This window comes from Micromesistius poutassou, assembly GCF_964030765.1.
Source record: "Micromesistius poutassou genome assembly, chromosome: 20".
Classification (NCBI taxonomy): domain Eukaryota; kingdom Metazoa; phylum Chordata; class Actinopteri; order Gadiformes; family Gadidae; genus Micromesistius; species Micromesistius poutassou.
In genome coordinates, this window is record NC_140290.1 from 9,273,674 (window position 1) to 9,299,760 (window position 26,087).

General features: G+C 47.1%; 3 protein-coding genes across 4 annotated transcripts; 2 read left to right on the plus strand and 1 right to left on the minus strand.

Annotated features, from left to right (window-relative positions):
- Nucleotides 1-358: 358 nt before the first annotated feature.
- On the plus strand, nucleotides 359-2,781 carry xkr8.3 (XK related 8, tandem duplicate 3; the record flags this gene model as incomplete). The annotated part of the gene is made up of 3 exons (XM_084484846.1): nucleotides 359-911; nucleotides 1,550-1,737; nucleotides 2,018-2,781. The coding sequence occupies exons 1-3, from the start codon at nucleotides 592-594 to the stop codon at nucleotides 2,779-2,781; spliced, it is 1,272 nt and encodes a 423-aa protein (XP_084340972.1). The 5' UTR covers nucleotides 359-591.
- A 1,191-nt stretch (nucleotides 2,782-3,972) lies between these two features.
- On the plus strand, nucleotides 3,973-7,193 carry LOC311365142 (XK-related protein 8-like). The gene is made up of 3 exons (XM_084484660.1): nucleotides 3,973-4,429; nucleotides 4,933-5,129; nucleotides 5,772-7,193. Exons 1-3 carry the CDS (start codon nucleotides 4,125-4,127, stop codon nucleotides 6,614-6,616), a joined length of 1,347 nt encoding a protein of 448 aa, XP_084340786.1. The 5' UTR covers nucleotides 3,973-4,124; the 3' UTR covers nucleotides 6,617-7,193.
- A 199-nt stretch (nucleotides 7,194-7,392) lies between these two features.
- On the minus strand, nucleotides 7,393-25,656 carry eya3 (EYA transcriptional coactivator and phosphatase 3). 2 transcript variants are annotated; one of them, XM_084484469.1, is made up of 18 exons: nucleotides 25,570-25,656; nucleotides 22,119-22,231; nucleotides 21,585-21,634; nucleotides 19,528-19,580; nucleotides 19,174-19,257; nucleotides 18,971-19,037; nucleotides 18,005-18,114; nucleotides 16,264-16,346; nucleotides 15,642-15,747; nucleotides 14,833-15,002; nucleotides 14,214-14,297; nucleotides 13,865-13,954; nucleotides 13,447-13,505; nucleotides 12,961-13,121; nucleotides 12,119-12,233; nucleotides 11,673-11,794; nucleotides 11,146-11,246; nucleotides 7,393-10,665 (listed from the first exon to the last, which is right to left on the minus strand). In XM_084484469.1, the coding sequence occupies exons 2-18, from the start codon at nucleotides 22,173-22,175 to the stop codon at nucleotides 10,585-10,587; spliced, it is 1,593 nt and encodes a 530-aa protein (XP_084340595.1). In that variant the 5' UTR covers nucleotides 22,176-22,231; nucleotides 25,570-25,656; the 3' UTR covers nucleotides 7,393-10,584. The 2 variants fall into 2 exon arrangements, with proteins under 2 accessions (XP_084340595.1, XP_084340594.1); XM_084484468.1 differs by having other exon boundaries at nucleotides 15,561-15,747.
- Between the last annotated feature and the right edge of the window lie 431 nt (nucleotides 25,657-26,087).

The window sequence follows — 26,087 nt, forward strand, 5'->3', positions numbered from 1 at the left end:
GTGTGGCAATTGTAGCTATTATATGTTATATCTAGTGAGCTACACACACGTTGTGCGTTACATTACAACTACATTAGAGATGCATAACGTACTTGGTCTGAGCGGCTTTTAACCCCTACTTAAAGTCTCGAAGACTACGCAAACTTTTTGGAAAGTAGGTTATGTCTAAACTCCAAGGACTATTTTTTCAGGGGGCACCATTGTGTGAGTCGGCGGGGGGGCCACACACACCAGCCGAGTTTGTAGAGAGAGAGAGGCAGGATTTGAACCCGTTTTGTTGGGAGGGGCCAGCTCACTAATGAGCTGCTGGGCTCGGTCCTCTGAACAACATGCCTGTGCTTTGCAACAGCTCCAGGCTTGCATGCACCCAGAACTCACGACCAAGTGATGTAGCCTTTTACTATCTGCGATGAACTTGGAAACTAATCCGCTGTTCTTATTGGTCGCTAGACATGAATAGATCGCGACCGGTTTCAAGAGCCTGAATGGGGTGAAGTCGAGGAAGGACATAACGGTACCACACCGGGCGGATTAGCCTCCGCCTGCTAACGTCAACACTGAGCACAACACTGGGGCGACTAGTCGTTAGCCATGGAGTGGCTCACTTTGTCTAAGTACTCTTGGTTTGACTTTGTGTTCTCCGTGGTCGGGGTGTGCACTTTCCTGTTTGACTGGGGGTCCGACGTGTGGGTCGCCACGGAGTTTTATTCCCGCGGGGATTTCTTCTGGTTCGGGGTGCTGGTCGGCTGGATGCTTCTCTCCTCTATCGTGGTCCAAATGTTCAGCTGGTTCTGGTTCAAGTACGACCGGGACTTGGAGGGGTCCGGTGCAGAAACGAAAAACGTACTCTTCGGCGACCACGTTAAAATCTCTTGTCTACTTCACGTATTCCAACTCGGCTTTTTTTGCAGGTTTGTGTGTGTGTGTGTGTGTGTGTGTGTGTGTGTTAGTTTTTTGAAGAAATGCGAATCAAACTTTATTTGCATGGTGGATTTCTCCTAGTTCTATCTTTCCCAACAAATGTTTAAAATGTTTTAAAAGAAGACGACAGTAAAACAGGTTAGCGAGAGACACCGCCGGCGACTGTCATTTGTTATAAGGATTTAATCACCACCATAGCGTACAATACTTGGACTGCAGGAATGCGTATATAAAACCGTCTGTTTATGCCTGGCATGCGCCTAATTGACTCACTGGTGCACAATTCACAATCCATAAGTCACAGTTAGGGAGTGACCTAAAATTAGGTCTGGCTATGCCGGCAAGGCTGAGAATAGTTCCTGTTGCTTTGTGTTGACAACCACGGGAAGTTAAAATAGGTATCAGGGGACCTTCTTTTTAGAAATCACATGCTAATCACAGGCTATAGTTTGATCATGTGTATGTGTGTTTGCACGCAGGCGCCTGCATGATAGTGTGTGGGTGGCTGATTGTGTGCTGTATGATTGATCTGTGTGCCTGATCTTGTGTGTGCTGATGGCGTGGTTGCGTGTTTCTGATACTCTGTGTCCATCCATTTGTATGTGTGTGTGTGTGTGTGTAAATGCAGGCACATCTCGGCCATCTGGCATGGCTTCCGGGTGTGGTGGCGCAAGGAGCAGGGCTCCGAGTACGCTGTGTACCTGACTCATGACCTCAGCATGCTCCGGCTCATCGAGACGTTCTGCGAGAGTGCGCCCCAGCTCACCCTCATGACCTACATCATGCTGCACACCAACCAGGCCCGGACCGTTCAATGTGAGTACCAGGGCAAAGGGTTTGGGTTCAATCCCCAGTGTCTGGTGCACCTGTAGGCATCCTTTTAGCAAGATGTCCTCACCCCCTCCACCCTCCTTCTCCTTAATGAACTTCGGCTATAACACAGTAGGACTGCTGGACCATAAGTTATGTTACGACACAGTAGGACTGCTGGAATTTGAGGGTTTCTCTCTCCCTCTCTTTCCGTCTCTCCCTCCCTCTCTCCCTCCCTCCCTCTCTGTCTCACTCTCTCCTCCCTCCCTCCCTCTCTCCCTGCCAGGCGTGAGCGTGGCGGCCTCCACCACCTCCATCGTGTGGATGGTGGTGGACTACCACCGCTGCCTGCGCTCCTTCCTGCCCAACAAGGCCAACCAGGGCTGGGGCTCAGCGGCCGTCTACTTCCTATGGAACCTGCTGCTGATCGCGCCGCGCGTGGCGGCCGTGGCGCTCTTCGCCTCCGTCCTGCCCCGCTGCGTGGGCGGCCACTTCCTGCTGCTGTGGCCGGCGCTGGCGCTGTGGGCGTGGCTCCAGCGGACGGACTTCATGGACAGCGCGGGCGGCGAGTGGCTGTACCGTGCCACAGTGGGGCTCATCTGGTACTTCAGCTGGTTCAACGTGAGCGAGGGTCGCACGCGGGGGCGGAGCCTCATCTACCACAGCTTCATGGCGGTCGACGGGCTGGTGCTGCTGGCCACCTGGTGGGCATACCGCGACCCGGCGCTCACGCGCCCTTACGACCATGCCCTGGCCGCCGCTCTGCCCGCCTCCTACCTCACAGGGCTGGCCCTCAAGGCGCTCTACTACTACCGCTTCCACCCCAAGCTGGGCCGCCGCAGGACCCCCCCGGGGCTGGCCCACGAGGTGCCCGACAGTGGGGCCGTGGGTTTCAGAAACTTCGCCCCCGACCAGGGACGCGTCTCGCCACCGCCGCCACCACCGTTGCTCAACACCAGGATGTACCGCCATGCTGCACATTTCTACTCCGTAGAGGGAGTGATGAGTGACAGGGGAGGATATGAGGCGCGCGCCGGGGTTGTCTTATGAACACCGGGGAGGTTTGGAGGGGAGTTGGCGCTGCTGCCCTGTGGAATGCTGGGAAACTACATGCCTTCTCTCACCCTGGTCAAATAAGAGCTTTATACATGTTTTAAAAAAGCAAATCCACCTGCCGATGCAGTCTTTTTCATGATACGTTGTGCTGTGGTATTTTAATCACCTTACGTAATAAGTTCACAGAGTCGAGAAGCTATATTTTTTTATTGTTTACAACTGTGAGTAAATTCTTCACTGACAAAAAAGCTAATATCCCTCCACTGTAGTGTGTCTGGCTATGGCCCTCATTGATTGTATGATATCCATTTTATTGTGTTCCGTGACTTAAAACGCTGTTACACCTGTTCTTACTTTTGATGTTTTTTGGGTTTTTGAAACGTAATGGATCCACATGTTTTAAAAGTAATTTTTGGTGCGATGCACCAAAGGATTTTTACAGAGAAAGCTGCCTTCATATCGAATGTACTACAATGTCAACCTTTAAGAATCGATCGCACACAGGTCAACATTATCCTCAGCTATTGGAATGTTTTCTGATCACCTCTGAGCTCCAGTTCTTTGGCTATAACAAAGGCGAAGCCTTTGGTGAAAGAACTCAGAGCTTCTTTGAATGTGAACACAGACATTCTTCTTAATTCCCACCTTGCTCCACTGCCTTCAGGACTTTTCTTTATTTGAAGTGTGCCACCACGTAAAACCTCTGTTTCCTTGGGAATAAGCGGCCCGCTGCTTATGTTCTGTGTACTTTGTCAATAAAGCAGCCTTTGTTTTATATGGTCAGCCTGGAGACTGGGACAACTCTGTGTGTGGTTAACTTTGTGTTGCTTCAACTCATGGCTATCAGAGTCGGTGGACTGCACAACTCTGTATCAATGAGTAGGCCTAATTCAAAAATGGTTAGACAATATTGTATTAAACAAAGAATAACCGTGAGACTTTTAAGTAGAGTGTGATATATTTGTTGAGATTGTAATCTTTCATTATGGTTCCAAAACCAAACGTGACATTCAATAGTCGAGTCTACCTCGTTTGGCAGGCCGGCAGAACGCACAGATCAGACATTTGAATACAGGAAGCCGCAGCCAATAGTATTGTAGTGTACAGTAGCAGAATAACTCCCCTTAAGCGTGACGCAAACTGGAGGGTTTATACGAAAACGAGCGTCGTGGAAGCAGTGAACATTTCGTTCAGCTTATCTTTCATTACTACATTTGACAGCACTACTACAAGACCACTTCTGAGAACTTTGAATGAACGGAGCTCGATGAGAATAAACTCACGAATAGATCGGTTCAGTGTTTCACTTTTATTTTTAGAACAAATCGACAAATGCCATGGAGGGCGAAGTCACCCTGAAGTACTCGCTCTTGGACTTTGGATTCACGTTCCTGGGGCTGGTTTTCTTCTTGGTGGACATAGGGCTGGACGTATGGGCAGTGGTGCACTTCTACCGCGAAGGAGACTTCATCTACTTGGGGCTTTTGGTGACTTTTCTGGTTGGCTCTTCGGTTCTTGGACAGCTCTTCAGCTGGTTCTGGTATCGATATGAGGACTGGGAGACACGCACTACGACAGAGGGCTCCGTTAGCAAGGGGGTCCTTCAAGCCCTGCACATATTCCAGCTGGGCGTCTACCTCAGGTGCTCTGAACTTTTGACATAATATCATAACGAAAATCCTTTCCGCCCGGCAATCCTGTTGCTCGAGCCCCGAAGGCATACGCTAGCGTAATGTAAAGAATAATAAATGCATATCATAATACAACACCTTCATAATACATGCATATCATAATACAACTTACAATAGGTTAGATTATTATACGATTATAATAACTAATTGCATTTGTATAGCGCATTTCAACGTACCAGAAGCGCTTTTGTGTGTGTGTGTGTGTGTGTGTGTGTGTGTGTGTGTGTGTGTGTGTGTGTGTGTGTGTGTGTGTGTGTGTGTGTGTGTGTGTGTGTGTGTGTGTGTGTGTGTGTGTGTGTGTGTGTGTGTGTGTGTGTGCGCGCGCGCGTCTGTGTGTGTGTGTGTGTGTGTGTTTGGAGGGGGCTTGTTCATGACATCTCATCCACTAAAATACGACGTGCATCAAGCTACAACGACCGCCTTTTTAACATCATTCCTGGCTGCTACCTTGCAGGTACGCAGGCGTACTGGAGGTCGCTGTGTGCAGTTTCTCTTCCAAAAAAAAGCGCGAACGGGAGAACGTGGCCGTGTACCTGTCCCACGACCTCTCCATGCTGCGGCTCTTCGAGGCCTTCTCGGAGAGCGCCCCGCAGCTCGTGCTGATGCTCACGGTCATGCTGCAGACCGGGGACTGGCAGGACCCCGTGACAGGTCTGTGTCGGCACAGTGGCACTACGTTCACTTTTGACAGTCGATGAGGCCAGGGGCGTAGCACCAAATTCTGGGCCCTATATACAAAAAGTCCTGATGGCCGTCTGCGGCTAACTATCCTACATGCCATAGGTTGTTATTTATCATGTAGCCTAATAACGGCTTAGTATTCATTTTATATTAGGTTGCTTTAAATCAGTAGCCTGCTGTTGCAATATTAGCCTACCGTACACTTTATTTATCCTTTACCTTAATAACCAAGGCCTCATCATTTGAAAGTGTAGCCGATTTTCTGCTCTTGCTTTGGGTTGTCTCTGTTCGTTTTAGCAATGATAACAGAAAGAATGAATGGGGAATGGGGTTTCATCTTGTGTGTTTAAACGTTTGTGCTCACCTTTCTTAGAAAATAAGTTAGTTAGAACCTGACTTCCTCAATTTTGTCTTCCTTCCCTGTCTTTCTTCACCTTTCTCTTTTGAGAGCCAGACAATTTATTTAACTGTGGCTGTGACATATTGCCACATGACATGTAGTTAAGTTATTAGACTATTTGAGCAACAATCCTCAATCACCTTTCACTTTAATTTCTAAGAAAAGCATGACTCAGCACCGGCGCTAACATATTAGCCTCTGTCCTCCTCCAGTGCTGAAGGCCGTGGGCTCGGCCTCCGCCATCGCCTGCAGCGTGACCGTGTACCACCGCTCGCTGCGCTCCTTCCTGAGGGACAAGGCCCAGCAGGGCTCCGTCTCCTCCCTGCTCTACTTCATTTGCAACCTCCTGCTCATCTTCCCCCGTCTGGCCGCCCTGGCCCTGTTTGCCTACGCCCAGCCCTGCTACATCTTCGTCCACTTCCTGTGCTACTGGGCCGTGCTCGTCTTCCTCGCCTGGTGCTGCGGCACCTCGCTGATGGACAGCCCTGCCGGTGAGTGGCTGTACCGCGCCACGGTGGGACTCATCTGGTACTTCAGCTGGTTCAACGTCATCGGGGGCCGTAGCGTGTACCGCGGTGTCCTCTACCACGCGTGGACGCTGCTGGACATGCTCTTGCTCTGCGGCCTGGCGTTCTGGCAGACCCACAGTGCACCAGGCATCACCGGGGGGGTGCTCTCAGCGGAAACGGTGGCGGGGATGGGCGGCATCGTCTTGGCGCTGTATGTCGTGGGCCTCCTGGTCAAAGTGCTGTACTACAAGTGCTTTCATCCCAAGCTGGGGAGCCTGGACGCAGGGGAGGCCTCGAGTGTGGAGACTGATGGTGAGCCGTTAACAGACCAGGAAAGGCCCGTTAAGTTCTATGCTGCTGGAGACTCTACCGACGGGGTAAATGGCGCTCAGGTGAGCGGCATGGCTGACGACACTGAGGTGGATTCCATGGAGCGCTGTGTGCCTCTTCCGGTGGAGAGGGTCGCCGGGGGTGGGGAGGAGGTGGAGAATGTGGCGAAACCAGTGAACAGAAGGATGAAACACCTGGCTCAGAACTTCTACTCCTAGTCCCTCTAGCGAGCACTTGACAGACTGACCCAGATGGACGTTTAAAAGAGGCATCACAGTTTTCACAAGGAGGCTGAGGAACTACTTCTTGGCGGCAAATGTATTTATGTATGTATGCTACCAATGGGTTTCTATTGTGCTTTTTAGTTGTACAGCCATTCAGTGACCTTATATCAGTCTGGGTGGGGGGCGGGGGCTTCTGTGAGCTTTGATTCGTATTATTTAATTTCAAAGAAGGTGCTTTGCAGTTTAGTTTTTCTGTTATTGACACCATCCATATCAGGAGGTCATCGTCCAACGCCTCTTTCTCCCTGGTCAGTTTTGCACTTTTCACAATTCAAAAGAACTGATGTTTAGCCAAGGAGTGGAACAGCTTTTGTACCTGTACCAGTTTATATCTGACCTGCTTCCCCACAGAGTACAGTACATGCACAATTTTGTACACACTTTTTGTAATTGTAATATCGCTTCTTCTTTGACTGTTTTTGCTCAGCCTTGGAAAGATGTTGGCTCAACTTTATTTATACTATATATATATATATATATATATATATATATATATACACACACACTCACATATCTATACACACACATATATATATATATATATATATAAAATACTTAAGTCCCTAATTGTACTTGTTCCAATTGTGATTGCAAGAAGGCTACCTTTCTCTATTTATTTTAAAAACGGCCATGTACATAATTAAAAGAACAATGAAGGGAACCATTAAATGTGAATGTTTCTTTACATTTTTTTTATATTTTATTTACATTGCAGGGAGTGTGTACAGACCACAGTAGGAGGACCTTATGGTTAATATGCAGTTTCTCCAACAGTACGCGATGTTCACAAATAGTGATTATGTAAATGACCCTGACGACTTTAGCCGTGTGCCGAGCCCACCGCGTGTCACCTCGCTGACACAACACCGGTCGGAGCTATGAGATGAAAATAAAATAAAAAATAAAGTGGAAAGGTTGCAGTTTAAAAATACAGTCTTTGGCATTGAAAAAGGGAAAATAAAATATGAAGCGATTTCACTTCTAAAAAGACATCGTGCATCAGCCACAATGAACCTCAGAATCGGACGCCCGTCTGGGAAACAGAGCACAATAACTTTGTAATCAGAACAGTGAAACAAAGCAGTTAAAAGGCCCACATTCCATTGCATGTTGCGGGACGCAACGTGATTTATAATTTCCCCCCATCACGTGATTTAAGGGAATTCAGGGGATTGGGAATTCCCTTCAACTCTATTTAGGTAGTACAACAGTTACACTTTCAAACAACAGTGGGTCCGTACCGATTGCCTTAGAGTATGTTGTGAGTGTGCAGTGGAGGATTATCGTGTTCCCCGTTGATTGTCTCCAGGCCGCGTTCACACATGAAATGGTCGCACAATTACTGTCAAAATTGAGTATTTGGACAGTTTAGAATTTCATTCAGAAGTAACCTAAAACTCTGAAAGATGACATCAAGAGGATCAGTCGAGATTCGTGATGATCCATAAGATGAATCGTCCCAAAAATTATAGTTTGTAATATAACGACGATTGTTTCCATAAGTCACTACATTACCAAAAAAAAACACATCAGATCAAGCATTGTGGAAAGGAAAATAAACGGAGTAAACAGACAGAACAATCTAACAATTATTATTTTTATCTTTCAAACATGTCAAGTTGCTGAAGTGTAATTCTCCGCAGAAATTATCATCATTCATTTTTTATATACATCTATATAGATCTATATCTATATATAGATCTATGTCGATAGATCTATAAATAGTAAAAATATATAGTTAAAAAGGCAAAACAACACTTTGGATAATAAACGTATGACGATCGTTCCCTTTTTTGAGATTACAGAGTGTACAATAACTGGTTAAAAAGGCACATTATAAATACGCAGACACAAAAAACAAAAGAAAGACAAAAAAATAAAACAGAATACACCAAAAACACATTCTTATTGGTCAAAGCTGCATGTGTGTACATATGAAACCAGGCTCAGCTAAATTCAGTCATACTCCTCCCTCAGTCTCTGATTGGTTAACGAGCATGCCACCAACTCTCCATGTATTGCACAGTCTTCCCCCTTCCTGACCCTGCCCCTCGCTCACCAGACACTACGATGTCGTGACACAGCAGTGGGATGCGGTGTGACTGACGGATGACAACCTCGTGTTTTGGTAGAAGGAGACGGTGAACCAACCAATCAGTTTCTATGTGCCAGTACTCTGATCTGAGGATTTCATTGGTGGTTCACAGGTTACATGAGAACCACCGTCTATTCCAGCCAATGATTTAAAGTATTGCCAAGTGGCCAAAATGAATCCACTTTAAAGTATGAGGGTGCTTTCCAAAGCATAAAAATTAAATTCCGGTGTTTATCTCTGTGGATCCTTTAAGGGAGTAGTACCAGCTGCCATTAATAACATTTTTGGCTGAACAAAGTTTTTGCGAACAAAAAAAAACGAAATGGCTATACAGATTGCAATAGACTATAGAGTGATACCATGATTGTATTTATCGTCCTCATAATCATCATCGTCGTCACGGGAACAGGGAGCAAATAGAAACCCCATTGGTGAGAATGTTTGTAACAGGGAGTCACATGACCCAGTATGCCATCAGAAAACTGCCATGAAATCCCCTGTACGCACGCCTACTAACCCCCTAACACTGTTCACAGGGATCCTCATAGGTCACCAAAGGTCACTTAGGGGCCACACCTAGGGCCGGTTCTACAGCCGAGTCTGAAGAACAGTCCTCGCGCACAGGAAACAGGAAGTGGAATTCTGCTGTGAGGGTGATTGCATCTTGGTGATGTGTTCTATGACCCCCCAGGCTGCAGCTAGTTTTAGAACAAACAAAGACACAGCGTTTCACTTCCATGTCCGACTCCTCCGCTCAGACACTAGGGACTGGGCGGCGGTCGGGGGGATTGTCAGAGAGCATGCGCAGAGGGACTTTTGGTGGGGAAGGGTGATTACTTCCTGGTTTCGGCTGGATTGCAAGACCGGACCCGACCACACCCGGTCACAGTGTGGTCACGGGGTCAGGGGGGGGTCGGTGTGGTCAGCTGATCAGCTGAGCGGCCGGGTGACTATAGCGAGCTGCAGAAGGGGGTCAGGTGAGACGTGTCCCGTAAACCAGGAGGCGCCCTGGGAGAGGTCCAGGCCGACGGCATCGTCGAAAAACGTCCATGAAAATGTTTATGTTCAACAGACCACTAGGAGGAGTAACTGCAATGTAACGCATTGTAAATAAACACAAAACGAAAAACAACATCCATGCTTTCAAGCTCCGGAATGAGTGCAACGACGCGACCTCAGAATGTCGGCTTGGTTGGGGTCTTCCATTAGCCCCCCCCCCCCACCTTAAATCATCAGAGGAGCCAGGGTGGCGTTTCTGAGGCGAGAGAGAGTGATGATGGCGAGAGAGAGCGATGATGGGGAGAGAGTGTGTGAAAGAGAGAGAGAGAGAGAGAGAGTGTGGGTGAGCATGAGAGAGAGTCCCTCTTGGTGTCGCAGTCAGTGCCAGTTCCAGCTTGTTTGAGCGTTTAGCTGCCATTCAGGTCAAGGGTCATCCATCCAGTCCCACCAAACCATCCAAAAGTTCCCCTTCCCCCCCAGGTCCTCGCCAGCCTCAAAGCCTCGCCCGCAAAACTCCAGGCTGAGGGCCGGCCCCGTTACCGCGGTAGTACAGAACAAAAACAACAACAACAAATGAAAAACTAAAGAGGAAATAAATGTTGTATAGTGGAGGTTGGTTGAGGGTGGATGGGTCGGTGGGTGGTTGGGTCGGTGGGTGGTTGGATGGGTGGTTAGGTGGGTGGTTGGATGGGTGGTTGGTTAGGTGGGGGGGTGGGGGGGGGGGGGGGGGGGCGTCCCGTCCTCGTGCAGGGTGCGTCTCCGCTGGTGGTCATGGCGACATCCGAGCGCCCCGTCTCCACCGCCGGTTCTACAGGAAGTCTAGCTCCAGCGCCTGGTGCAGGGACACCAGGTCCCCGTGGGTGGAGATCCGCCAGAAAGGCATGTTGTGCTGAACACAGACGGACACACGGACAGACACACCAGGTCAAACCCTCGGTAACCATGGGGATTATTTTGGTAGTGACCGTGGTGCTGATGCTGTGGTAACCATGATGATTATTTTGGTAGTGACCGTGGTGCTGATGCTGTGGTAACCATGATGATTATTTTGGTAGTGACCGTGGTGCTGATGCTGTGGTAACTACGTCACTTATGTTGTGGTATCCATGGGGATCATGTATTGAATGTGTCGAACACGATGCCTATCCATCGGTTGTAGGGCCCACGGTGCTTATGTTGTATTAATTGTGGTGCTGATGGTGGGGTAACCATGGTGATTATGTTATGGTAGCCATTGGTTGAAATATGTTGTGAAATGTCCACGTTGAGCATGGTATGTTTTGAGTGTGGTTTTAATTTGTTCCAAATATTCAATCCAATCAGAGTCGAGACCTTTATGATTATTGATCAGAAATTTTCATTGGCTCACCTGTTTGGCGGCAAACTCCTCGTCGCGGCCGTCCCCGATCACCACGTAGGTCACCTTCTTGCCAAAGCGTGAGACGATCCTCTCGAAGCAGCTCTCCTTCCCTGAGGGGAGGGACAGCGACATGAGGCTCCGCCTCCGGCCCGCAGAACATACACACTGAATGGGCCTCGGTCCCCGGGCGGCCATTTTGGATCAGAACGCTAGCCTCATGGGGTTCCCTGTGAGTTAGCACGCCTGCTAGGGTCGCTTGGCTAACGTCGTTCAAATTTCTCCCAGTATCAATGACTGCATGGTCATTGCGTTGCGTCAACGTGGAACCATAACAAAGCCTTTAGTCATCTCTCTCTTAAAGGGGGTTTCCTTAGTTGTTTTCAGAATGAGTCGTTTTGTGGCTCAAAGATGATCTAATGAGGGACAGGAGTCGATGACGCAAACATCAACTATTAGAAAAACTGTTCAGGCAGAACCAAATACACAACCAGAAATGATCGTTTAAAGTCGCACGTCCTTCACACTTCTCCACGGACCTATTTTGGTGGCGCTGTAGATGGTGTCGATGGAGAAGACCTCGCCCAGGCCGTAGAGCAGCACCTTGGCCAGGGCGGGCACCAGCTGGGTGGTGGTGACCAAGATGTTCAGACACTTCCCCCTGACACACACACACACTTACTTTACAATGCAGGTCAACTGATACAATAAAATCACTCCATGTTCAGTACTGTCACACACACACACACACACACACACACACACACACACACACACACACACACACACACACACACACACACACACACACACACACACACACACACACACACACACACACACACACACACAAAATGTCTCACTGGTTTCCTTTTAGAAAGCACAGGAACTGATAGGGCAGTGTGATTGTGAACAGTTAGCGTTCCCTTTTTTGGACACACAAACACACACGCCTGGACACACACACACCAGGAAACACACACACCTGGACTGGATGAGCAGCAGGGACTTGAGGGCCGTGCTGAGCCAGGCGTCCGTCACGTTCTCGATCTCGGACTGAAGCCTCAGCAGAAGATCCCTCTTCATAGGACTCAGCAGGCCTGACACACACACACACACACACACACACACACACACACACACACACACACACACACACACACACACACACACACACACACACACACACACACACACACACACACACACACACACACACACACACACACACAAAACCTGTGAACCCCTCTTTAACTGTTCCTTTCTCAATACCCAATGTTAAAAGACCTAGGATAAAAACAAGGCTATAGACCCATTTTGAGAAATATAAGATATACTTATATACTTGATAAACTGCCACAGATAACACCTACTAGGCAGATCAGAGACTGTTGCTGTCACATGTCCCCTCTGATGTAAGTTAAAGACGCCATGGTAAATAGTTGAAACGTCATAAAATAAATATTATGTCCTGACTGTAAATACATTGTTCAAACACGGCTACTCTGAACCCTTTGGCCCCCCTAGACTACATATCCACAACACGCAACCATGCTATAACTAGCTAGCTAATCCTATAGCAAAACACCACAATGCTACTACCAGCTAGCGTTGATCCTATGGGGAAAAACACAATGCTACAATCAGCTAGGTGATAAAAACTGACAAATGACAAAACTCACATGATGAAAAACAACAAAATGATAGAACAGTTTCACAAATAAAAAAAGCTTTAAGCCAGGCGATCCTTTAGCAAAAACAACACTACGCTAACACCAGCCATTGAGTCCTTGCAGACTGTAGTGTAGCAGTGTGATGCTAGCTCACCTCCGACGTTGGTCTTGTAGGCGTTGTAGATCTCCTTTAGCCGGCGGTAGCGGAAGGCTAGCTTGCGCATCCACTCCACGCCACCGGGGACGCCGGCGGCCCCGGAGCCCCCGCCCCCCCCGCTGGAGCCGCTGAAGCCGTCGGCCAGGAAGTTATAGTTACTGAAAGAGAGACAGGGAGAGAGAGACGCACAGAGAGAGACACAGATAGAGCGAGAGACACACAGAGAGAGATATAGACACAAAGAGAGAGACACACAGCGAGAGAGACACAGAGACACACAGACAGAGAGATATTTAGAGAGAGACACAGAGACAAGACAGATATAAAGAGAGAGAGACAGAGATACAAAGAGAAAGAGACACAGAGAGAGACAATGAGACCATGTCCAAAAGCTTTTGAGAAAAGCCAGTGTTAAATGGCTACATACGGGATTATTATGTCTTTCAAGTCAAACACGTCCCAGAGGATTCTGAGGAGACCAACCTGAGGTCCTGTCCGTTGTCGTCGGACGCCACGTCCTCCACGTGGACCTGGTCACACTCCTAGAAGAGGAAGAGGAAGTGGTTTAGTCAGGCTGGGTCTGCAGAGGCTGTTCGCTCACCACCACCTCACAAACCTCAACATCACAACACCATCAGGAGACCAACACACCTCCACACGCATCGACTTCACAACACCATCAGGAGACTAACACTACAACACCTCCACACGCATCGACTTCACAACATCAGGTCATGAGACTACATCATCACCTAGTCTCACGACATTTTATTACATTATAATATCATGTTTGTATCATGTCCTGCTATAGTTTCATTATATGAAGGAGAACGTTTAACCTACACATTATTATGAATGAGCATGCATACAACAGGCCTTATAGACCATAGACGTCATCTACCTCCAGGTCGTTGAAGAACAGGTGTGTGTCCGCCAGTTCAAAGATCAGCTCCTCCATCTGAAGGCCCAGGTTCAGCACGGTGGCTGGGTCCTACACACACACACACACACACACACACACACACACACACACACACACACACACACACACACACACACACACACACACACACACACACACACACACACACACACACACACGATAAATGTGGGTTTATTTTAATTTAGTTACATTGTTTTGATGAATGGGAGAATGAAGCTGCCAACTTGATCAATATCGGGCCAGAATTACCGTAAATATAATACACAAGAAATAACCAAAGTTATGCGATCAGTGAGCAGACACGAACCTTGCCGAATTTCTGGGCGAATGAGCCGGTGAGAAGCGAGTGGAATATGATGATGGTCTCGTCCAAGTCCCACAGGAAGACCCGCTGAAACAGACACACGTTACACACCAGTACAACTCACACTCCTTCTATCCAGAGCATTGCCAAAAGACTAGCTTGTTAAAAAAACAGGGCGGCCATTGAAGTGTTGGCTACCAATTGTTTTTCGGCCAACATAACTTCTGCTTCCAAAAAATAAACCAAGTATTATGGCGTCAGTAGCTCAGGAGAAAGAGCGGGTTGGCTGGTAACCGCAAGGTTGCTAGTTCGAACCCCGGCTCCTCCTAGCCAAATGTCGAGGCTTCCCTGAGTGACGAGCTGGCTGTTGCCTTGCATGGTTGACAACGCTGTCAGTGTGTGAATGTGTGCATGAATGTGTGAATGTTAGGCGATATTGTAAAGCGCTTTGAGTGGCCACTCGTTACAAAAAAAGCGCAGTATAAATGCAGTATATTTACCATTTACCATGGATCTAATAGTAGCGGCTCTATCTAATAGCTCGGCTAGTGTGCCAACCACTTGGCAACACCTCTTGAAGCGACCGTGGGTTCGAACCCGGTAGAGCTAGCCAGGCACTTACCTCCAGGTCCGAGTCCGTGGATGGGCATCCATCGGGCTTCTTGGCCTTGCCCTTCGCCTTCCCCACAGAGTTCCTGCGGCCCGCGTCATCCAGCTCCCGGGCCCCCGTGGGGAGGGCCACCCCGGCCGGCAGGGCGATGCCCGGCGGCAGGTTCTCCTGCGGGGGGGCGTCTGAGGGATGGGGGCATGGAGGGGGGGCCGGGTTAGCATGTTAGCGTTAGCATTGTTCTGGGTTTTGGTCAGTTTAGGTCCAACTGATTGCAAAAACATCTAAATGTTTCCTATATATATATATATATATATATATTTGTTAAAAGCATATAATAAACAATAACTTCTGCCTTGGGCTAACCAACTGTAACAAAATTATCTTCTCCAGGATTAATAAAGTAATCTGTATAAAAAAGTGGTTTGGAAGAGTTGAACTGCAACATTCATTCTGCACTCACTGCCAATATGATCCATAATCATTATGAAATGAAAGCTCACTGAGGAATACCTCAATTCAAATTTTTATATTTTACTACAAGCGAGTGACTTGATCTAAACGGTGAATCATCAAATGACGACAGTTGTTTTGAATTTCCCCATCTGCAAAAAATTATGATACAACTTTATTAATCCCCCGTAGGAGAAATTAGATTGTCTTATTAAGTCTCAGAGGTTAACTCCTCCTCCCTTTTGAAGAAGAGAAAGGGGCGGGGCCGTGAGGTCAGGTGACGTATTCACCGGTGTTGCTGGGCAGACCGGCAGACACGGCGCTCTCCGACTTGACGGCCGGGTAGCCGGCCACGCCCGCTGCGTCCGTACCGTGACTGTCGCTGCTGGGCAGGCCGGGGGGCGCGTAGCCGGGCAGGGGGGCGTAGTACTGGGAGAACTGGGCCTGGGGTCCCAGTGAGGAGTAGCTGCTGAACTCCTGGGGGAGGGGAGAGGAGAACACACACACACACACACACACACACACACACACACACACACACACACACACACACACACACACACACACACACACACACACACACACACACACACACACACACACACAATTTAGATTACACTTTTATCCGAACCGACTTTTACCCAAACCAAGTGCCAAGCACTAACAATCACTAGGTTAACCCATTCCCCGTATCCAACAAAGAGAGCTAGGATAAAATGCTACACAATGCTAAGTAGTATTTATAACTGCAAGGACGTACAATAAACAATAAGTGTGTACATTAAGTGCCAGGCCGTAAATCATAGTCATCATAGTCATCATGCGTATATTAAGTCCCAAGATGTACAACCCACAATAAGTGTGTAAGAGGGGTGTGGGGGGGTAACCTCCTGTTAGGAGGACATCAAGTCATCAACCTATTGTTGCGTGACCACGTTGAGTTTCATTGGTCAAGCTTGTGCCAAGGCCCTCCTCGCCTCCTCTCTCTCGTACCTGATTGGGCACTGGGGCGGGGACCGTGCTGGCGGTGGTCGCAGGGATGTTGGAGTAAACACTGGACGTGGTGAAGCTAGAGCCTGCAGGACAGCAGTGACAGCGCACTTAGCACACACTGCACCACAAGTGGACACACACACACTGCACCACAAGCGGACACACACACACTGCACCACAAGCGGACACACACACACTGCACCACAAGCGGACACACACACACACACACACACACACACACACACGTACAGGCGCACACACACACACACACACACACACACACACACACACACACACACACACACACGTACAGGCGCACACACACATACACCCACAATCATACAGGCACACATACACACAAGCACACACACTATTGAGGGGTGACCCGTTACACGCAAGGAGAGAGGCAGGTAGTGTCTAGGGTGTTTGATTCAGAGCCCCAAAGGGTTCGATCCCCAAGGTCCCTACCTGCAGGCATCCTTGAGTGAGATTCCTAAACTGCCTACCTGCTCCTTCCTGACCTGTATCTGTATCTGGGCAGATAGTGTAACGGCTAAGATTGTTCGACTCCCCAATGAAATGTACTGGGTTCGATGCCCAAAGAACTACCTGTGGGTAGCAAGGCACCTTTCTTTAATCATTTCCAATGAGGAGAGTGTACGTGGCTTTCTGGTGAACCAACTACGGGCGGTTCAAAATCTCTTTTCAGAAAAGCTTTTCCGTCACTGTTGCATTTTACCACTGACCCAATCAAAGATCATCAAGAGTAGGTGGTTATATACACATTATAGACTCTACAGTCAGTTGCTTTCTTATTGTTTTGCATTGTTTGTGTCTGCCCTCGCTGCTTATCCATCACGGATGTTTGACAAGAAGTTATTGCTACGATGCCGAGGTAGAAGCTAAAGAGCTAACATGGCTGGTTGTCATAGACACAGTAAACAAAAGCACATAGATGCAGCTGTTTTTTCTTTATGTTTTCTAACCCTACATCCTAGTTCTTCCAAGTGCCATCGGCACATGTGCCAGAAAAACACCCTTACCTGCTCCTTAACGAATGCATCCTGTTAAAATCATCTGCCTAAAGAGCGTAAATAGATAACCAGTCTCCCCCTGGTGGCCGGTTGTGGTGGTGGTGGTGGTGGTTGTTATGATGTTTGGGAAAGCCGTGTTGTTACATGGAGGAGAAGGGGAAAGAGAAGGGATGAGGAGGGTGAGAACGCGGCTTGCCTTGGCTGGGGTAGGAATAGTGAAGCTGGCCGGGCTGCGTGGACGTGTATGCGCTGCTGAAGCTGAGAAACCCCGGCTGACCAACAGAGGGCGCCTCAGGCAGCCCTGTTTCTGTTTTTATGCCTGGCCACATAGCACCTGAAGAAGAGGAAGAAGAGGAGGAAGAGGGCAGTGGGAGCGGATGGGAAAAGGACCAGGAAGAGGGGAAGAAGAGGTGGAGGAGGAGCGAGGAGAAGGAAGAGGAGGAGTGGTGGTATTAGGAAAGATAAAACGAAAGCTTTTTCAGTTCCAGGTGTGATGTTTTGGTTTTTCCATGTAAAAAGCAGAGATTAATGAATAAAATAAAAGCTGTTGAGTCTGCGTTTGCCAAAGCATCTGGTAGCACAGTGGAGAGGCATGAGAGGCTGGGGGAGGTTTAGTAAGCAGACAATGGGTACATGAGTAGCAGTGTGGACATGAATACAGTAAAGAGGTGGGACCCAGCACTTGAGAGTCGAGGGCCAGAACTGACCAAACGGTGGGAGCCCGTAGGTCTGGCCTGCCTGGGGGAAGGAGGAGTAGACGCTAGACTGGGCCAGGGGAGAGAACGCCACCTGGCTGCCATAGGAGGTCACTGCGGGGCTGAAGGAGAACACAGGCACTTGTCAGGGATTAGCTGGATCATCTGCAAAGCATACTGTGTATGGGGGCAGGGCTGCCACATGCTTTTCCCAGGACTGCTACTTTTATTGTGTTATTTCTTGAATATTAATTTGAATGATAATAAATATATTGCAGTTTTCTTCATTTTAAAATGGCAAAATATCTGACAGAACAGCATCTGATGATGACATTGGGTACTCCATTTGATTGCTTCGTTGCCGATGGCAGTTGTTGAAGCAAAAAGAGCGAAAGTACTACTACTTACTTATTAATAATCATACTAGTTCTATCTGCAATGTAGATTGTTTTTCCTTCTCTAAGCTCAGATGCCTCTAACCATTCCCATGGGGAATACACAAACATACTTCATACATGCTGGAGGGGAAATGCAACTCTGGAGTAATACACCAACATGTTTACTGATGCTAGAAAACTTGAAGACTCAAGCTATTTATTTGGTCAGTTTAATCACAAAACTTTCCCAGCCACATGTTTATGATGTTTATGCAATGTTATTGAGCTCATATTTGTATCATTAGTTTACACTGGTTGATATTTGTGTCTTAAAAGTCACATTCTGATCTCTTGACCTCAACAGAACAGTAAATAGCTTTGACAGCACCCTGAGCCTAACTAATGAACCATCAGTAGTCATCAATTATGTGTGGAATGGTGTAGCAAAGTAGTTAAAGCACACCATCAATATTAATAGAGAATCAGACAACAGTGTTAATAATTTATGTACACAACATGCTTTACATGAAACAACAAGGATCTAATGTTAACATTGATGATTCGTTCTTACTGTATATGCATGCAGATAAAGGACACCTACTTGTTGTCTTGGTACATCTGGGAGAACTCGGATACAACTGTGGCATCAGGGTCTTTGCACGGTCCGACTGAAGTCAAAATCCAAGTGTTTCATTAACAGAGGGGCAGCATAACAAGGTAGTTTGTACAGTTCCAAGGAAGGTCACATCATTTTGCATAGATGTAACCGAATGTTTCCTGTTGTAAAACAAGATTTGCTCCTACCAGAATGTGTATAGGAGTTCATGGGGTCACTGCATGCTTGCGGGGCTAAGGCACTCTGCTGGTCCGGTTGCCCTGGGTCTTGGACTATTAAGACAGTATTACATTGTAATATTGTTACTACACAGTCAACTCCACCACTACCCTTCTGTACATCTACTTGAAGTCACTTTGGATAAAGAAAATCTGCTAATTACAAAGTGGAAATATCACAACAATCTTGATCAGGTACTTTCCAGAACTTTGATAAGATGAGCATCATTTCCACTGAGCAGGAACTATTCATTAGCAATATGTGTGTCATAGAATATAGAGAATGAGGAGTGAATAAAGAATGATTTGGTGGAGAGGCCTTACCTGCGATCAAGGCCGGGTATGAGTTCTGGGGGCTGCCATCCTCAGTGAGGTTCCTGCAGGACAACCAGAGCACTGCTACTTTAGCTTCTACCTTATTTTACATCTTTACTTTAAAATTCACTTATTACAGTTTTTGTCTATGGCTTTGGCGCAATTCTCAAATGATACTGAATATTTTCCGAACGTCACGTGGAAACCTCCAAACAACTGGGCAATTGTTCTCAAGAGATTTGAATTTGTCATTCGTTCTAACAAATTGAAAATGTTGTTTTGATTTGCAAATGAGTAGGTACAACTGTCAGGCAATTTGTGCAAATCTTATATATCTTGCTGATAAAACTGAAAAATTGCTTCTCAGTTGAACGCTTGTTCTCTCAACATGGATGAATTATTTCATTGTGCAAGTCATCAGATGCACATGAGTCAGTCCAATTGTCAAAATCCGCCAGGCATATATATCATGAATATCATCCAGCGGACTGGAGCCTTTAGTGTATTACTCCAATTTTACAGTGTAAGGCTATACATTAATCCTTTTTTGTACTGATGTATTTTTGCATTAGGCTGTGCTGATCGGTACGTATTCTGGAACAATTTCTATGGAAATGTGAGTGCGATGTAGGTGGGCCCGCCCACCTACTTCCGCCCAAATTTCATTTTCCCTTCAGTAGTCAGTCTGGGGCTGGGGCTTGTTAGTGGGATTTTGCCCGAACAAATTTCTGTGTGACCAATCAGCGAACAGAGGAAGTGGCTGAGAACGATGACGTTGAAGTAGCGACGTATTGTCAATGACAAGACCCAGCCTCGACAGTTGACTGCAAACATTATCTCTGTCCTTACTATCGAATATTAATGTAGAATTTGTAATTGTTCCTTGAACTCTAAAATTAGATGAACAAAACCTGCAGCTATCGTTAACAGACATCTTCACGCTTCATCTTGTTTTGTTTGTGTACACAGCCTGCGCATGCGCGCAACGTAGTTTCTGGCCGGTCCCGGCGTATGACATACGTCACGACCAAACGCTATTGCGATTGGTTATGGCAGATCCAGAGTGGCACTGGGCAGATCCAATAGTTTTAAACTTCAACAGACACCCGCCTCCAAGTGAGTGAACGTTTGCCAATTACAGCAGTTCCAGACCTTCTGTACAAATGAAATGAAGTACGATGGTCTGGTAGCACCAGGCTAAGTGCGATGTGTAATGCAAAACCTTTTACCATTGAAATTGGCATCTGGATAGTATTCAGTTTGAGTCACAATAGCCTTTTGTTATCTAGACCAAAATAACAATCTAGCAGAGTAAACATTCAGAGTCAAAACATATTGACCAACAGTGTTTACACAATGCCAGAGGAACTTTTCAATTGGAGGGCATTGACATTGATAAGAACTTTGAAGAATCTGTTAAAAGTTTTTGGGTGATGCAAGACCTTTTGCAGGTTAGCTTAGCTATATATAAGCTATTTTGACAAATTTACCTAGAGCTTTGAAGACGTTAACATGGATCAAGAAATGAGCCAAACCAATTGAGAAAAACTGACCAAAACAGCAACACCCTTGTACTCTACTTTATCTTATTCACTTAACCAGAGAATAGTGTTAGTCCTACTTTATTAACTTAATATTAACTGTAACAGCAACACCTTGGTAATTTATCTTACATTATTCACTTCCCCATAGAGCTCTGCTGGTTAAGTTTTACCTTGTTTTACAATATTTACTATAACCACCAACCAAATCTTATGCAAAGACTTAGTTTGTGCAAACAATTATTTACTCTAAACTTAAACATACTGACAAATTGACCAAACCAGCAACACATTGATACTTCGCTTTAGCTTATTAACTTAACAAGAGAGCTCTGCTAGTTTAGCTTTACCTTATTTTACGTTATGAACTAACTAATCACTTGATGACCTAACCACCAGCCCTCTGAAACAAAAAGTCTTGTGCAAAGACTTAAAGTTTGTGCAAACCATTTTTTGCTCTTAACCTAAAGTACAAATACTTCCATAGAAAGCAGTTCACACAGAAAGCCGTGAAGCAGCACTCACCGTGCTGCCTTCTCCAGTCCATCGTCCATATCAAGCTTGGCCTTCTTTGACTGAGGACGAATAAAAGCAGAAAGCAACGATATAATACGTCTATGTAATGGAGAGAGATGTGTTGTCATGATAGGTACAGATTAAAACCTGTCCATTCAGAGCCCACAAAGCACAAACCAAATCCCCTGCCATCCACCTTGCATGGACCATTTAAAACACTTCATCGCCTCAAACTATATGGATGGAAGATTGACATAGGAAGAAGGTTTGATCCAAGCATATCACCCTGCACCCATCAGAGGTGACGTGCTTGTATACATGCATGTGAGCCAGCATGGGTACCTTAGAGAGTTTGTGTGTGTGTGTGTGTGTGTATATACATGCATGCATGAGTGCATATGTGTGAGGGAGCAAGCATAGAATGCATGCGTGTGTGCTCATATGCATGTGAATGAATGAGTGAGCATTGCTCTGTCTGTCTGTCTGTCTGTGTGTGTGTCTGTGTCTGTGTGTGTGTGTGTGTGTGTGTGTGTGTGTGTTCACCGGCAGCTCAGTCAGCTCCGGCGGTCCGTCCATCTCTGCAGGGGGGTGAGCCGACATGGAGCCCCTGGTTCCTCCTACTGCTCTCTGGACCTGCGACCACTGCCTTGACCCTGCTGCAACCCAGCACAACCAGCCACACACACACGGTTAGGAGGAATGCAGGGGGTCGGCGCCTTAAGTACCCTGGGTCCATGACCACGTCCACTCTCTCTCCCCCCCCCTTCTGCCTCTCTCCCCTCCTCTCCCGCCATGGTGGTCCTCCCACTCCTGCCCTCCATCCCGTCGCTCCACGGTAACCGATACAGAGGCGGTCCAAACGGGGAGGTGGTGAGGAGGAGGAGGTGGGGGGGGGGGGGGGGGGGTGGTGGGGGAGGGCACTCACATGGGGGCCGCCTTACATGTGACCTAACTTACATTCGGCCTAACATGTCCTCCCTGCTCAGGTGCAAGCTGTCGTGTCACGGGTGCCCCGCAGGATAAGATCTAACCTGGTTTCTTTGCGTGTCCGTCTCCGCTGGCCCTAGCCGGCGCACACTGAGGGACATTTATATAACTGGCACACGACGCGGGGAGCGCGCAGGAAAATAGGGCAAGTGGGGAATTCAAAAGGATCCTGTTATGTCAGGCACTTGTTAACTGCTCACGTTCTGCCGCCGTGGTGGCGTGCCGGTGAGAGGGTTTATTCGAGACCGCTCATGAGTGGGCGGCCCGCCTCGACCGGCTGACTGACAAAAATAAAGCTTATTATACATAAAAATAAAGGCCTTATTTTCGGGAATTCGCGTATGCGACGGCCACATTACTTTATTACATTATTTTTAATTAATTTTTATCCTATTTATTGTAGAGTAAAACAGGAAAGTATGGGAGAGAGAGGGGAAACATGCAGCAAAGGACCACGGGCAGGAATCAAACCGCGGTTGCTGCGTCAAGGATTGCGCTCTACCCGGTGAACCTCCGGGGCGCCCCGGCCACATGACTTCTGGCCAGGAAGGGCCAGGAACATAGTATTTTTCTGTGACGGATTTTTTTTTTTTTTTCATAATTAGATGTTACAAAATCATTTGTAATAAACATAAACATTGGTCATTGTGCTTACAGCAGGGATTAGGCGAGCAGGGATTAGGCGTGCAGGGATTAGGCGTGCGGGGCCTCCTTACATGTGACCTAACCTACATTCGGCCAACCATGTCCTCCCGCGAGCATCAGGTGCTCAGGTGCAAGCTGTCGTGTCACGGGTGCCCCGCAGGATAAGATCTAACCTGGTTTCTTTGAGCGGTCGTCTCCGCTGGCCCTCAGTGGCGCTGCTGGCGCACACTGAGGGACATTTATATAACTGGCCCACGACGCGGGGAGCGCGCAGGAAAATAGGGCAAGTGGGGAATTCAAAAGGATCCTGATATGTCAGGCACTTGTTAACAGCTCACGTTCTGCCGCCGCGGTGGGGTTTATGCAAGACCGCTCACGAGTGGACGGACAAAAATAAACCAACGTTGGACCTTATTTTCGATTTGGGTCTGCGACGCCCACATAACTTCTGACGGGCTAGGAACATATTTTTTTGTGACAGATTTTTTTAATAATTAGTTGTTACCAATTAAACATTGGTCATTAAAAAATATAATTTAAATGGATTTTATTCAAATGTTACCAAAATTGCTGTTGTATACCGAACGGATGTTCTTTCTATTAAAACGAACCTGTTTACGTCTCTCTCACATGAGAATCCTATTGCTGCTGAGGTTGGACTTGAGTGAGGAAATATTGACAAGCACAAGTGTTTGCATAAAAACCCCCCAGATAAAAACGACATAAAAACACGGTGCTGCACGACAATTTGATTTATATGCAGCATTTAATTGTGCAATATCAATAAAAAAAAGCATTAACATTTTATCCAGGCTCGGCTCTGTATTTGAGAGAGAAGAAATGTGGGCATAATTTAGAACACATTTTTACAAATTATCTAGCACAACTAACTCGCCTGACTATTTGGCAAACGGGTATGAATAACCTTTTTTTTTTTTGAAAACCAAGGGTATATGGCGTTTATCCACATATATAAGTTGACAAATATGCACCTAGTGTTCAGTTGTTTTCCTCTTTTATGTTGTCTCTCGCATAAGCAATCGTCGCACTGCACCAAAAAAACAGGTTGGAATTCAAAAAAATATATTGTATGAACAAAAAACAAAAATAAAACCAAAAAGCCAAGCAACATGACTTCGACTGTGTTGTTCAAACGGCTGGAAAACGTGACAATGCCGGCGGACACCCACAGACAACCCATAACAAGAAGGCCTCGTTGCCATTAGTAACCGCGGTCCTCTGGTGGCGTGGCGTCACGGATCCTCGCGACAGAGACGTTGGTCTCCTGCCGCCGGAGGAGCCTCACCTCGACCGCTCAGAGCCGCTCAGAGCCGCACCGACCGGCCGCCACGGCGAACACCGCGGCTCCCCGAGACTCTTTACCCCGCAACCTGCATGTCGCGTAGCACGTAAGACGCCGTCCGCTCTGCTTGGGTAACTTTTAAGTCCGCCATGCTAGCCAGCCGTGGTCTCTTGTTTGTGCCTTGTTCCACAGTATATACCGGTGTATTCGCGGGCACGACGGTTAGGTTTGAATGGTAACCGTGACGACCCGTTTTATTTGCGTTCGTTAAACCACAGCACTTGGTGAGAACGAATCCACATTCGCCGTTATATGTTGCGCTGTATCTAAACCCTTTATCGCAAGTTTTACATCGTGTAACGTTAGCACCGGTCTACCTCTTCGGTCCTTCGACACCTGTGGTTTACAAACGAACATCTCTCAGCCGTGTAGACATAACGTGGACGGACGCTATGACGGGGTTAACTTGAGCATCGGAGGGACACACGTTAGCGGGCTAGCCCTGACCACATCCAGCAAGTAGCCACCGCCAAGGGCAAGTTTATGATGGTCAAGTCCACCCCCAAACCTTTTTCCTAGAAAATCAGTGCTTCGTAACCGTTTGGAAGTGATACAACACTGTGTGTTCACGTATGCACTACTATCTTTGATACAATCCCCTGCTTCTGCAGTGGGTCCCGTGTGTGTAATATTCACTTGCATTAAATGCCACCGAGCTCAGAATACTATGGGGATTTCTGAGGCCCAAAGTCACACTATCCCTGCAATGTTTTTTTTTTTTTACAACACTGGTTTACAACATCACAATCGCATGTTTAGTACCTCCCATACGGCTGATGTCTACGTAGGTTTAATAACGAACGACATCACAGAGCAGGCTGGGTTTTCCCCAATGGGAAACTTTTCGGCTCCAAGGTTTAGACGGGATCAAGCAAAGGAGTGGCTACTGAAATAGCTCAGCAATATGTGAAGACACCATTATCTCACGATAAACACGCCGGAAACCCACCGGGGGAGAAGCCTGGGTAAAACGGCGAAACTATCCGCAATCGAACTTACCATCAAGTAGGATAATCGCTGTGCCTTTTATAGAATCGTCTTCTATTCCATCCACACTGTCAAGCTTTGTCTGTTGTTAGGGATCACTATTTTGCAGGAAGTTTTCCTGCCCCCCGTCTGCGCATGCGCACATCCGCTCATGTGAACCCTGGGCGAGATGTGGGTCGACAGGTGTGTGCGATTTAGCAGCATTCCCTGACAGGTGAGAAAACGTATAAACTTAACTGCCTTTGTATTAACCAAACAGCCCCTATTTTACCACTCAAACCCCTCCATTCTTGGGCTAGAAGTTAAGCTTCATATAGACAATGTTGGATTAATACATTTTATGTTTTTGTTGTGAATAATAAGTCTGAAAGCACCAGTCTGTTTAGGTCAACATATCTAATATAGGGTTTATATGAAAGATGTAAAAATGTTATATAGCAAGATAAGACATCAAGATGTTTAGTTTACAATATGATATGCTGTAGTGTGTAGGCCTACCTCTTTTAATGACAAAGAAAAATAAGAAGCCA